This window comes from Lineus longissimus, chromosome 2 (assembly GCF_910592395.1).
Source record: "Lineus longissimus chromosome 2, tnLinLong1.2, whole genome shotgun sequence".
In the NCBI taxonomy this organism is placed as follows: domain Eukaryota; kingdom Metazoa; phylum Nemertea; class Pilidiophora; order Heteronemertea; family Lineidae; genus Lineus; species Lineus longissimus.
In genome coordinates this window covers 17,410,442-17,425,061 of record NC_088309.1, presented here as the reverse complement: position 1 = coordinate 17,425,061, position 14,620 = coordinate 17,410,442, and the positions used below count along the sequence as shown (strand labels likewise).

Sequence of the window (14,620 nt, the reverse complement as noted above, 5' to 3'; positions counted from 1 at the left end):
TCGATGCAAGATGGGAGAGCCTCAAGACTATAGAAAAAACATCCTCTGGGGCTTGCTGTCAGAAAGTGTTATTGGAAGTGTCTGAAGTGAGCGGTAACATTGAAATCATACACTGTTCATACAAAACATATGAAAATCTCTCCCGCAAAAAGCTCTGTCTTGTATGTGTTGAAGAGTTGATATTAGTCGAAGAAAAGGCTGAGTGCTGTAACGAGATATAGGAGGATGAAAATGTTGTGTAAGGGTCACTGGGTATGGTACTTGCTACATGATGAGAAGCGTCGCGAAGAGTGTTCGGCTAGTTTACCGACAGCTTGAGATGTAACGACGAGGTGTCTTATAGGTTTGCGCTGTAAGAGCCTTTTATCAGTGATTGCCGGGCCTGACCTGAAGTATCGCGGGTTGTTCATCTGCTCGTACAAGTAGACTGCTTGTCAGGAACTGATGGCCGAGATAATGGAGTAGGCGATCTTGTACATGGCGGCCATCTTGGTGATCACCCGGTGTGCCTTACTACCATACTGAGTAACCCAGGTGTACATCGTCAGCATGTGTAAACTAGGTAATTGCTGAGATGTACGAAATTTTGTCGTGTTTACCTGATGCAGCATGTTAATAATTTTTTTCGGCGTCTTCCGCAAAATTTACAATGATACACTGCCTGATCGTATCAGTCATCAGAAACACCTTCCAAGTTAAACGCTTTGTCATTTTCCTGTTCGCCGTACGTGGCACCCACGATGTTTAACATCAGCAGACAAGCGTTCCAAGTGAAGTATACTTGCCATAGGCCTAATCTGTATGTCAGAGATGTCGGACACGATCCTTTCTGTTTCCGAGACGAAGGAATTTCCCAACAGCAAGAAAGATTTGTTATTTTTCATCGGTTTTTCACCTAAGCTGTATAGGTGAATTGCTTCTCATGAAGGTTTTCTATGTATTTGCTGACCTCTTTTTTAACCCTCGTTAATCTTTCTTGCCATCATACCTCTGTGATGCCATCATACCTCTGTGATGTTTTGGTAATGATTTTGTTTTGAGGAATGCATAATGGATATTTTCACTCGGTGAGGATTGCATGCATTCTACGCAATGTTTCTGGCTGCAAGCTTGAGCTGGCAGCCTCCCTAACATGAAAAAGAGTGTACAGAATGTTGAGCGCCATCTGGCCTAAATCAACGAAGCATTGGAAATGGTGTTAGAAAACCATGATTCAGTACCGTTAACTCCCTCTTGAGATCTCTTGCAGCATTCATCTTCTAACCAGAAGCAAATAGTAAATGACCTGAGGATGTAAAGATACATTGTCTCTTCAAAGCTTGACTCGTTCTCTGGTGGGTCTCCCCTAGTGATCTTCTGCTGCAAGCAGATCTGACAATTTGGTTCTGCATCATGGAAGGACAGTGTTGGTTTACTTAGCCACGGGGAATGTCTTCAGCAACCAAGATCGGGGTCTAGTGTGTTGTCCTTCAGATAGCCACTCCAAATGTCTCTCACCATCACCGGCAACACAACTGTATGCTCTAAAGTCTAAAGTAGCTCTGGAGGAATTGGGGAAAACTAAACACTCTGAAGTAGGTACGGATGTGTTAGTCCATGCAGTCAAAGAGGGAGCTCAGCCGAGTTATAGGAGTTATCGTATTGACACAATAACCAGAGGCGGTTTTGAACGACTGTGCTGCAACCACCTCTTGATGCTGTTAACGGACAATTTCTGTCTTATGCCTGTTTACTTGTCAAACAGTAATTTTTCTTGATATGTGTTGGCCTGGTTGGAGAGTGTGGACATAGTGGATTCGTTATTGCTTGTGTTTGCCATCCTTTTATCAACGTTGTCCTTAAGGTGTGACATTGGGGGTTATGAAGTCATCAGAAATTATTGCAGGACTGATGGAATATGGAAATGTTTACAGTGTAGAGGCCTTTGGTTTGTCAAGTGGGAGGCTTCATGAACTTAATGCAGTATGAGAGGGATCGTACCGTGTTGCTACTCAAGATGATAGCTCATTTATCTCACGCTGAATGTGAAAACCCATCGGAGACCAGTTAAAGCACAACTACCTTGATGAAATTTCAACCTAGAGATAGTTTTTGTTGAGGGGGTTTGCAGTAGCTCTGCTTCTTCTTATTTTGTTTTCGAGCAACCGTGCGTGACCTGAAGTTGGTCACCAAATGTGGTCAGGCGTTTCCGACTTCTAGCCTGACCACATCACTAGGATTAACAGCTTGCAGTGATGTAGACATTCTAACATGAGGTTTGAACAGCACTCGAAACCGACCGCACCACATCCTGCTCCAACAAGTTTGAAGTGTAGTATGTAGTGGCCTCAGAACTGATACCGGATTCAAACTCAGGCTTGCGTGGTAGTCCAGTGCCAAGCTGACTGAGATATGGGGCATTTTAAGTTCGAACTGATCGGTTGGATTTCTCTAAAACTTGACAGCTTTACTCACAATCAATTCAACTTAATCTGTATTTGCAATATTGATTTCTCTCTCAGACTTTGTCCTCGCCTATTCTGATATCAGTTTGTTTACCAACATCGAGTGGACATTCTTGTCGGTAACAGTTGGTAACCCAGGCCTCGATCAAACACTTCACCTCGGGCCAAATCCCATGTTTATAGAGCATATCAATTAGATCATATTCATAATGGCACTCGAGACACAGAGAATCGTGCTCGTCTGAGCACCAGCAAATCTTCAATTCGGGACTTACAAATATTGATTTAATGAAAACGAAATTTCTCTTGATATCTTCGAGTGGTGTGACCCTACCGGGAATGGCATTAAATAATCTGTAGTGTTGTCGTCCCATTGTTTGTGAACTAATTGGCATTTTATCAACATACTTTAAAAACGAGTGTTTGGGTTTGGTTGAGGAGGTCCTCAACATTTGAACTATGCCTGGGCTCGACCACCTTTCGCTTGTTTTGTAAGTGGACATGAGGTTTTTCGATGACTCGTGTGGATATTCTTTGGTGGCGATTTGTGCTGGTGCCAAGATCAGTGACGTAAACAGAACTGGTCAAGAACTTGGTAACTAATCGTCTCACCAGATGGCAGCTCTTGATATACCAGCTTGCTTGTTGCGTCGTTGCGATGACAGACGATCATGTACTTAATGGACTGTTCAAAATGGGAAAGCAGTGTGCAGATTGTATAATTGCCAACAAGCCAATCCGGAACCAATCATATCTTAAAGCAATGGAGGCCATTCATTCCATCACAGTGGTGCAAGACGGAAACATTTCTTGGGTGCAAATTACCTCGAGTTTTGTAAAAGTCAAAATCCTGAGTTGGTTTTTTTTCTTGGAAAACTCTGAGGAATGTTGTGATCTCCAAAAAAAATTGTGAAATTTATTGAATATATTTTCGTGTTATTTTGCATTTTACAGTATCTCCTCTGCCAACGCGGCTCCAGACTTCACCAAACTTCGCCTGGAACTTTCGGACAAAACAATCCGTTTCTTCTAGCCTCCATGTACAGCGATATGAACCACAGAAGCCTTTGAAGATTGCTCTGTCCCCGATTTAAACCCCATCGCCCATCCTTTATCGGTATAAAACTATAACGGGAAATTTGTTTTTGAATTTCAGGCGGCTGCTCACTGGCATTCTGATGAGAACTCCGGCTACCCTAAGAACACAAAGAATGGTGGAGCAAAACACAGGGTAGGGATCATCTCAACAGCATTACTATATATTCCCAAATGAAAATATCAATTTCTCTTAGATGATCCAACTCTGGATGCTTTCATGTTTCCTAATATGGTGTTTGTGTTTTCTAATTGCAGAGAACCTCCACATCACCTAACGACAGAGACAAGTATAGTCGTAGTCGGTCGCCGGAAATGAACGATAATAAGAAACGTCGGGTATTGGAGGAGAAAGCAGTAAGTCACCGTACTTATTCCGTATGTATTTGTTTTTACTTCTCTTCCATTTCTACGTGTTGCATCAAGTCACTTTCTTTGCTTGGGTTAATTTTTCGAAAAGATCATTGTTTCATCCTGTGCATCAGATACAGTCTAAATCGCAACTGTCATCCCTTAATTTGTGTCATTGACGCGCTACCCATCGCGTAGGTTGCTTGTAAGTTGTGCGTAGGACGCACATAATTTACGCGAAACATAGAGAGATAAGCGTGTCACTGGTGCGTCATTGGTGAGTTTCACATGCTTAGGTTGTGCGTCAATGACGCGAAGCAGGGTGGATGTCATTTGTGATATGGACTGTATGATCAAAATACACAAATATGGGCAAGGCATGTCTGAGTTGTTCATTTCATCGGAAATAGCCAGTAGATACTTTTCTGCCTTTTTGAAGAAGACAAAAACGTAAGCCATCAAGAAATAGAGGGGTTTGACTGTTTGGGCCATTTCTGAAGCAAGGTTTGATTACATAGAGGGAAAGTTTGTAAATTTACTGATATCATAGTCCAAAATAGCTAATCTGATACATACATGCATAAAACTTGGGAATAAAATTGCTAACTTTCTTTATGAATTGGTCATCATCGCTAGGCCCTTCGGCAAGCATTCAGAGATGGACGAGCAGGGACAGTGGTTTGGCCTGCTGGGCCCAACATTTATCTGGCATGCAGTATGATGTTGTCGGTCGCTTGTTGTGTTTGGAATTTTGAAAACAGGTGCTTGTTATCCTGGTATGATATAGGTAGGATAAGGTGGCCCTTAACCTTCGATACTATATTAGGTTAAAGTGAAGTGCGGTCCTTAAACTTTACATGCACCATGTGTCTTTGCCTGTCTATATTATAACATGTTGTGGCGTCGAGATTGTATGTGTAGTTTTCATGGTGTGATCCTGTGAGCTTTGGATCTAAATCAGTTTCGAAAACTGTCATTGTCGGAAAATCCTTAAAAAATGTGGCACCCCTTCCATACTTCTCCCTCTAAGTCTGTCATTGGCCTTGCCTAAAAGGAAAATGGGAAAATTCTTCTCCAATCTGGCCTTGAGAAGTGCTGGCCAAGAACACTTTAGTTTCAGGTTCCCCTTGTGTTGAGAAGCCAAGAACTATTGTAAACAGATTCCCTTCACACTACACTCTTAAAATTAAAGGTTTTGAGCTTCTGAAAGACCATTAACAAATTTTTGGTAAGATGAAAAACCCCAAATGGTTTTTGAGGTTGTGAAAAACGTCTTAAGGGTTTTCACTGCACTGAAAAACATCTACAGGCTGCACATTTGTGTTGGCTAAAGAACAATCAAAAGGTTTTTCAAAAGCTAAAAGGTCTTTATTTCTAAGAGTGTCTACTGCCCCCTGTCCCGCCAGTCATGAGAGAATTGCCAACCAGTACCACTCTTGTCACTGGTCTCCCCTTTACTGTCCCTAGTGATTTCTCCTCATTGTTTCCTCGCCTTACTAATTTCAGCCGGAAAGTGACGGTGAAAAAAGTGACCAAGATCTGGTTGTAGATGTAGCAAATGAGGTAAGTACCTTCTAGACTGTAAGGTAAATGGTACAATTATAGCACCAGTGCAATTTTAGACCCTACACTGGTGAAATAACCAGTAGTACACATCAATGCATACTGAAGCTAGGATTTTACTAGGGCTATAACTGTACTACCTTACCCCACTTTTCAAAGATTAGGTGTGCATAAATGCAACTATCTTCAATTTGCAGCAAAACAAGGATGGTAAATATTTGGGGGGCAAAAGTGTTCTTTAGGCCTCCCCATCCAAAAACATACCCTTGAAAAGCATCCTGGTGGAAACATTGGACACCTGCAGACGGAAGGAAAAAATACCTTGGGATTGTTAACTAGCTGTTTTTCAAATGGCTAAGTGGATTGTATGAAATGTTGTAAAATGACAATCAAAGATATCATGTAGACAGTGACCAAGTAGAAGCTTTAAGATAAGGCAAGGTAGTAGTGCACCAGTCTCATAACCCAGGGGCTGTAAGTTCGATTCCTAGCTCATCATTCATCTGTTTCAGGACCCTACATCTCCGTTGAATGGTGAACGATCTCCAAGAGAAAACGGCCCCGATAAAGGCCACAAAAAAGACGGGCCTGTCAGTCCACGTAGCGAGGGGTCGTCTCATGCCAGCACGCCCTCATCCAAACATAAGGAGGTAAGGTGTTATTGCTTCAACAGGGGGGCTCAATAGGTGTTGATATTATGAGATAGGGCTACCAGAAGTGAGGCATAACTTAGCAGTGTTGATTGAAACTTGTCTTCTGAACAGTCGAAAGGCTGAGTGTGTGGCATTTGCTAGCTGAGCTTTCAGGCCAGTGAAAAACATCTTGTGTGCTTTGGTGACTTGGATCAGCCACTTGTGCAGTTTTCTCATTGTATCATATTTTGAGCTCTTTTCTCTGCGGTGTTGGATAATGCTGAGGTACATGTTTACTTGCAGTGATTTTAGTTGTGATTCTATATTCAATATTGATAAAAATGAGACATTTCGGGTCAGAATGTCTCAAGGAATGTCTCAAGGACTGCCTGACCCTGGTTGTTCAGAACGAGTTTTGTCACTAATGCTGGTGTTAACCTTGTGTTAAGTCTAGTGGACTTAACTAAGTGAAAGAGATAACACCAAGTGAAGTTAACACCAGCTTCTGAGTTTTGTCACTAATGCTGGTGTTAACCTGGTGTTAAGTCTAATGGACTTAACTAAGTGAAAGAGATAACACCAAGTGAAGTTAACACCAGCTTCTGAGTTTTGTCACTAATGCTGGTGTAAACCTGGTGTTAAGTCTAATGGATTTAACTAAGTGAAAGAGATAACATCGAGTGAAGTTAACACCAGCTTCTGTTGCAAAACCTGTTGAGAACAACCAGGCACTGGATGTCGAAAAAAATATTTTTCAAACCTTACAGCTGACGTGATTGTGTAGGTTGAAACTTTCTTCCCAACCGACTGCGGAAGATAACATATACTTCTTTCCCTTTCTAGCATGACAAGCCGTCAACGCCAGTGTCTAAGTCAGCGACACCTACCAGTTCAGGTAATGCAACCCCTGGCCCATCCAGTGGACACAAACCAGTGGCGAAAGCGCCACCGTTAGGTAGGATGCCGTATGCTTACCTACCTAGTGGTTTTTTGCCGTACGCTAAACCCTATGTTACTCTTTATGACTATAACATGTAACTGTAGTACACCAAGACCAGTCTCGTGTGCCCTGGCTTTGGAAATGAAGTGACTCCGTTCTCCCATTCTGCCAATCGGTGCAAAAAACAACAACAATCAAACAAAACAAAAAAATATAGATAACGTGTGTCGGACATAACAATTTTGTGCTCAGTGATTCTTTGTGTACGGGAAGTGGTTTGTGAATTCTTATAGTGTGAATATTCATGGAAAATTAACACTCGGCGCCTTGGAAAATCGGCGCTTTAAAAGCTGCAGGTTCGGACTTTAAAAATTCTCAAAAAAATGGACTTGTAGATATCATATGAACTGACACTACTAGTATAGTGTGCTGACACTACTAGTATAGTGTGATGGACACTCTGTAGTGTGTCTAGAGACGGTCTCCAACCGATTCTTTGCTCGTCGTGAGCAATTTCCAGGACAATCATTCAGACACTTGTGACTGAGAGAGTGAGGGCGTGACGTCTTTCGGCCCGCTGTGCCATACCCAAGTATAAAGAAGTGTGGTCGTCATTTTTTCCATACTTGGTGCTTTCATTTTGTTTTTAGGGTCTTCTGGCTTTTGGGTTTTCTCGATTTGTGCAAAATTCTAGCAATGTTAAAACATTACGTTTCTTTTCAAAATGCTTTTTGTCATCTCACTCTAAAAAGAGCTGGAGCGCTGTTTGAAGTTGTGGCGGAGATTTTCAGATTCTGATATCTCTATATTGTTAGAATTTTCAATATCAGTGTATATCCTTTTAAACTGTGTAATCTTAATTGTATATATAAAGTATATTATCCGGTGTAAAAAGTGTTGTTTTTATTCGATTTTTGCAGATTTTCCATGAATACTGATTCTAACTCCTCCTCTCAAAGTTGAACTGAAAATGATTAAAACAGAGCACAAAACCTCACGTCACATAGGTTCATGTCGTAGGTTATTAAAGAAATTGATATTGGCTAAATTTTGCCACCTTTTGAGCAGAATGGGAACTGAGCACTTCTTGACCGATAGCTAGCTGGACTCAGGATTGGTTGTATGGAAAACCTGCATGTTTGGCAATTTGCATGGAAAAATACAATCCGGTGTAAGTCAAGCGTTTCCCCACTGACCTCTGTCCACTGGGCTCTTACGTATTTTTTCCGCACCAACCCGCCGCGCCGCATCCTATAAAACGTCCACCCCTTCGTCATTCCTAACATTGTGTTTCATCATTTCATCTTTTTTCTGTAGTTTATCTTCAAGGTACCTAAGTTATTTGGAATCAGAACTGACGCAGTGTTAGGTAATTGGTCGAAAATTGGAAATTGTTCAAAGTGCCCAGAAGTGGTGGCGTTCAGAATTGTTCGTGGTCAAATTTGAACCGGTAAGTTGTATGTTAGTTTATGGCAAGGTCAGTGTTTACTGAAGGTTGTATCTGGCCATAGTGAGGCATCCTAAAACATATTGGTTGCATTGCAGCATAGTGCCAATGTAAAAGGCATTACGCCTCGTTTTGACCACAGCAATGTCCGTGTAGCAAGCATTCTTCTAAATCTGAAAGCTGTAAAAAATCAGTTGAAAACAAAACAACATCACATAGTTAGATGTTATGGAATAGAAATTGATATCTCACTCTCAGTAGAACCTCTCTATTAAGGACACCCTTGGGACTGATAAGTGCTGTCCTTAATAGAGAGGTGTCCTGATTAGAGAGGTCAAATTGAAAGGAAACATCCAATTTAGGACCAAAACTAGTGTCCTTAATAGAGAGGTTGTCCTCAATAGAGAGGTGTCCGCTCAGGGAGTTTGTGTCACAACACACCACTAAGGTTGGTTTGGCCAACATCTTAGCTTTACCCTTGCAGGGTTGGTGAGACAGCCATATTTCCTCCAAATTGGTATCGGTTATATAATTCAGTATTGTAGAGATGAATATGGAAGCAAGCATGTCTTAATTTTTTTCTAGGAAGTGGGAAATAATGCCCCAAGTTGAAGTAAGATAATTGCAGTTGAGCTATCATGTTGTCTTGAATTGGAACTTGCCCATCTTTTGATTAAAAAACTCTATCTTAGCACTGCGTCAGGGATAATTGATATTTGTGCAAACTTCTCTAAAAACACAGGTTTTTTTCTGCAGCGGAAAATCCCTGCTGAAAACGGAAATCTGATGAAATGACGACATCAACACAACGTGTTTTTTGGCCCTGGCTCATCCGATTTCCACTGCCGCATCATGTCATATTGGGTTCTCGTACTTGCATTAAACGTATAAATGTTTCTACCAGAACTTTTTTGCGGGTTCCAGGTAGCCATATGTAGTATTATCTATTCTCATTAAAGGCGCCGTTCGTTTATAATCAGAAATTTGTAATTGAATTTGTAAATTTCTAATTGCGTAAATACGTACTAAATATAAATTTCAGCAAAGTCGTGTAGACGGATATACAAATACTATAAATACCAAATTTCAGCAAATTCGGAAGCATGATATCTGCACTACGGCATTGTTTATAACTGCATTTCTATTTTCCTGGACCAGCAGTAATTACGAATGGCGTAAAGCCCTACACCTTTCCTGGGTATTTGTTTTTTCTTGTGGCACCGGTAAATAAAAAGAAACAGTGGCGTAGGGCTGTCATTAATAAAGAAATAACTGAAACTTGGCATTGATGGTAATTGTGTGTATGTCAGTCTGCACAACAACACTGCAAAAAGTTATACTAAGGGCGTATTTACACAATTGAAAATCTTCAAATTCAAGTTCAGCTTTCAAATTTAAAATAACAGTGGCCCTTTAAATACCTGCAGCAAAAAATATGATAGTATGTTTAGTATGGATGTGAGTAGCAAAAATATGATGAGGAAAGCCAATAATGGAACTTGACTATGTAACAATGTTAAAACAATTGTAATATAGTCAGGTACCAGCAAGTATTGCTAAAGACTAGTCTTATTTAGTCTTTATTTGGTACTAGGGTATGGTTTAGCGGAGTGTTTTAGCATGGCCGTTCATGTTCAAAACGGGATGAACGTATTTGTAATCAAAATCTGGGATTGGCGATATCTTCAGCAGTGTTCAGGAACGTCAGCGACAATGGAAATATGTGTCGTTTGTCATCCAGTCATATTTCATCATCTGTTAATGTTGGCCATGTTTAACTTGTGTGCCATGGTTTATGCAATATATGGTGGCAGGACCATATGATGAGAACATAACTGATCTGATATGTGATTAAAAATTTAAAAGGCATTTGAGATAATCGCGGCCATATGCTGTCGTTAACTATTCTGTTTAAAGTATTATTCATCAACGATTGAATATCAAACCGGATCTTATTTAAATTTTTGAGTACTCTCAACGAAGAAGTTTGATCCTATAATAGTACCGCAGGTGATGAAGTGTGATTGAATGAAAAACAACAAACACAATTTAGTCACCGGTATCATATACCTTGCCTAAGTTGCATGATGGCAGATTTCCGAGGGATGAGGAATGGTCTGCTAGCTGTTGGGGCCAAGGATATTGAATGTTCAGCTAGGATGTACTGTGAACTGGTCAGGTGCTGTCACAACCTTCTAGACTGCGCTGTCACACTTCTAAAATGACACACATCGTTACCGGTCGGGAAGGGGATTGTTTTTCCTATCCATCAGATTTGGCCTGGGTATTGATACTATACCCACAGGCATTGGATCATGTGACTACACGTTCATGCAGAACCTCGGGTGACCTTTGCATAACCATCAGGTCAGATTTGTGATCCTGTAAAGTTAGCTTCATGAGAGATCCATAATGGCATCAGGTGTGTGGATGTCCAGGTCAAATTTGATGGATGGAAAACCATTCCCTTCCAGATTGATTCCAAGGACATCTGCTTTTACAGTATTGGAAGTGGTAAGGGCTCCTGACTGAGTTCACAGTAATCAAGTTAATACAAACGCAATGTCTATAACGTTAAAGGTGCTATGCCTTTGGAGTGCGCCAGGTTCCTGTCGAGAAAGTGCTGTGAACCTGGAAGTTTTCATGACATATACCATTGAACTTTGATGATTTTGCACACATTGATTTGTGAAAACGTTCAGGTTCATGGTTAATAGTCAGTCCTGGGTAATCGCTGCTGCTCAAAATGGGATGCCTTCCAATGAAGAAGATTCGCTGTCCAATCCCTATTCAAGCTTTACCTTTTGGAATCAGTCGCAACCTCTTAGAAAACTCCCACCTTTCCGATACATGACCAACTCCCTCTCCACCTCTGAATGAGTCCCTGAAGGCCATCTCTGAAACAGGAAATGAATTGGCTGTAAAACCAGCTTAAAGCTCCCTCGTGACATCCAGTGAGCCATGCTCATGCCTTCAAATCGATATTGCATCACTTGGAAGGACCTTATCCAGAGGTAGTGGCCTTCGTCTGAGGCTGGATTAACCCCAAGATATAACTGGTTGGCCATGACTCGCATTAGGTGGATGATTCTCCAAGAACAGGTGTTGCTGATTTCACAGGATGAGCTTGAAACTTTATCCAGTGATCAGTGCGGCAGGGATTAGACTGATAGTTCTGCACCCCATGGATGTTCTTTGGTGGTTGCCCCCACAGGCACTGGTTCATCAAACTGAATATATCAATTTTGGGCAAAGCAGACACGTCAGAATTCTTATGTCCATGAAATTTTATCGGGGTGAAAGGCACAGGTTCCATTCACCCCTTGATTTCATCTGCCATTATAGAGCTAGATGAGTCTGTTATCGCCACATTTTCAATTTGGTGAACCTGTGTGACAAGTTGAGGAATATCAAGACAACAATGGAAAGAGGACACAAGGCGTTGCTGATATAGAGAAAAGATAGTTTCTACACAGCTAGCAATCTGAAGAGGATAACGTGGGCTTAGAAACTTAGATATATGAAGGCCTGGAGTATTAGTCATTTAAATCTGTTCAAAATACTGGACTCTATATCTCGGTTTGTTGATCAGTACATATAAAGGCACAGAATTGTGACTTGCAATCATACATTTGTACTGTGCTTCCGGCCTTCAGATGTCTTGTTGGATTAGTTACTGACTGCACTGGGACGAATCAGACGTATTGGTATTGCCTAACCTTTATGAGTTCCCTTACCTTTGAAGTAATGGTTTTTGCCAACAAGTTCAAAGTCGGTGTGACACTAGATAGGAACCCAATAATCGGGGGGAAAGCTGTCTTCTCGAGCCATCACTGAAGCAAACCTGACATCATATGTCATAGTTGTTAGGCAGTGCCTATCGTCTGGCTCCCCTAGCGAACCAGATAGCAAGAACCTAGTCTCGCAATACCATCTCATGTTTATAACTTGTATAAAATCATGCTCCATTCCTTTCTTCCAACCTCTATCCCTTCTTCTTACCTCTATCCTTCCTCTAACTTTCCTCCTTTCCATTTGAACCATCCTCGGTTAATGAACTTCTTCGAAGAGTCAAAGTCTCAAGTCTTAACGGATTAGACACACTTTGCTGTGCCAGCCAGTCACTAATGTACAGTTAAAGCTATGATTCTCAGATGCATCCGAAAACGTACACAATCCTTCTATGAGCCCGGAAACTGCTTAAGCGCAAGGCTTTGTACAAACGAACCGCTAGGTCAGATGACCTCAAACACAAAGTTTCGGCCCGATATCAAATACACATACATTAATCCAAACACAAACAGGCTAAAAAATGTCTCCCTACTTTTATCAATATAACTAAAACTGCAAACAGCTTTCTCATTCGTATTAACCATTCATCTTTAGCAGTCCCCCATATCACTGCTTGGCAAAATGACGCGAGTTGAGGTCATGGTCCATGGACCATGTCATTGGATGTTCCTGGTTGGACCATCTCTGCGTAACCTTAGCTGTACATTAGGGCCGGCCCAGCTATAACTCTTCATCTATTTCCTTGTCGATTCTCACCTTTCTTTTGCATGCACTGCCATAGTTGTTCCTCACACACTAAAAGATACTCATCAACACCCAATCCCTGTTAAATAACAATGCATGGTTGGATAGAAAATAGCAACTGATCCCCGCTTATTTGAATTTGACGCCCAGAATATATAAATGATATCTGGTGTACATAACATATGTTGTGATCCACTGTGCATTATTTCACTTAAATCATTTATACTGGTAATGATTTTATAAAAACACCTTTTTTTTCATCAACTGGTTTTGATGTTCACTTTAAGGATTGCTACTTCTTGTTATTCATACAGTCCAAATCACAAATGACATCCATCCTGCTTCGCCTCATTGACGTGCAACGTATGTGCATCTATGACGCACCAGTGACGTGCTTATCTCTATGATTCGCGTAAATTACGTGCGACCTACACACTAGTTACGCACGACCTATGCGCTGGGTAGCGCGCCAATGACGCAAATTAAGGGATGACAATTGTGACTAGGATTGTATCTTCCCCAAGCCGGCATGGCTTCCAGATGACTTCACAGATGTGTAGTCATCTGATTACATGTCGTTGGCACGTATTCATGTAGTCACTAAAGTTAAAGTTGGGGTTGAAAGCTTAATATCAGTATATCAACTACAGGAGAGGATCTGACTTCACCCCAGTCTGTTCTGAACCTTTTCGATAGAACTTGACTGAGTTGCTCACTCAGCACTGCTACCCAACCAATTCTGACCGGTTGCCATTTATGCACCTGAATAAGGCAAGTTAGACAAAGAGACCTGCCTAGTCTTGTGGAGACGGTAATTGGGATCAAACCAGGGACCCTTTGACCGCAAGACGAGCATTGGAGCCTTTAGTCTACAGTTGTTCTCAGCTATTGAAATACCTGGCCACTCTTGACTTATGAGATATTTTCCATGGCTTGGCATGCATCCTTTGTCCCCGTCTAATAATTCACACCAGCCTTCCCAAAACATGTCATTTAACTGGCACAAGTGAGTGCAGTATGCTCATCGATTATTCCACCGCTATGAGTGCCATTTTAACAGCACCTGTGGCACGGATCTGAGGAAAGTATGAAAACCTCTCAGTGCCCTCATAATGGTCTTTCCTCCGTGTCAAGTTGGAAACATTTGAGTGTGAATCGATACGATGAGAGTCTCCGTTAGGTATACAGCCTTTGTGTATATCTCGAGATCAATTATGCGCCCCTTACTGTTGAAGTCCATTGATTTTATGTCGGCTTCACTTGAAATGTTACTCCTGTTCGAAGTGAAATTTCAGCCCACATTTTGTTAGAAAGTTGTGCGTGTATTCATCATCAATTAAACTCGATTCTATTGAAGTCATCGAGAAAAGTTTCGACTTTTTTTTCGGCTTGAGCGTTTGCAAGGGGTTGGTTACACACTTTCTATATTGCACATGGACTTTAAGGAATTGAGTAGCTGGAGAAAAAGTTGTTTTCTGTATGATAAGAACGCCAATAAACTCACTCATGCGCATGCATGACGTGATTCAAAATCGATAAATTTTGTTCCAACTGCTGCATTTATTCAACGAAGTCAAAGGGGAAGTGGTTTAGGTGAAGTAGAAAAAGAAAC

General features: G+C 41.3%; 1 protein-coding gene across 6 annotated transcripts in view; it reads left to right on the top strand.

Moving 5' to 3' along the window:
• The window catches only part of LOC135482689 (transducin-like enhancer protein 4), a 73,810-nt gene that overhangs the window by 49,236 nt on the left and 9,954 nt on the right, over positions 1 to 14,620 (top strand). For 5 of the 6 annotated variants that reach the window (XM_064762951.1, XM_064762948.1, XM_064762952.1 and 2 more), the window contains 5 exons: positions 3,601 to 3,675; positions 3,798 to 3,917; positions 5,397 to 5,453; positions 5,966 to 6,103; positions 6,929 to 6,980. In XM_064762951.1, the coding sequence (XP_064619021.1) occupies positions 3,601 to 3,675; positions 3,798 to 3,917; positions 5,397 to 5,453; positions 5,966 to 6,103; positions 6,929 to 6,980 (442 nt within the window). The remainder of the gene's footprint in view (positions 1 to 3,600; positions 3,676 to 3,797; positions 3,918 to 5,396; positions 5,454 to 5,965; positions 6,104 to 6,928; positions 6,981 to 14,620) is intronic. The other variant, XM_064762949.1, reaches the window with a different exon arrangement.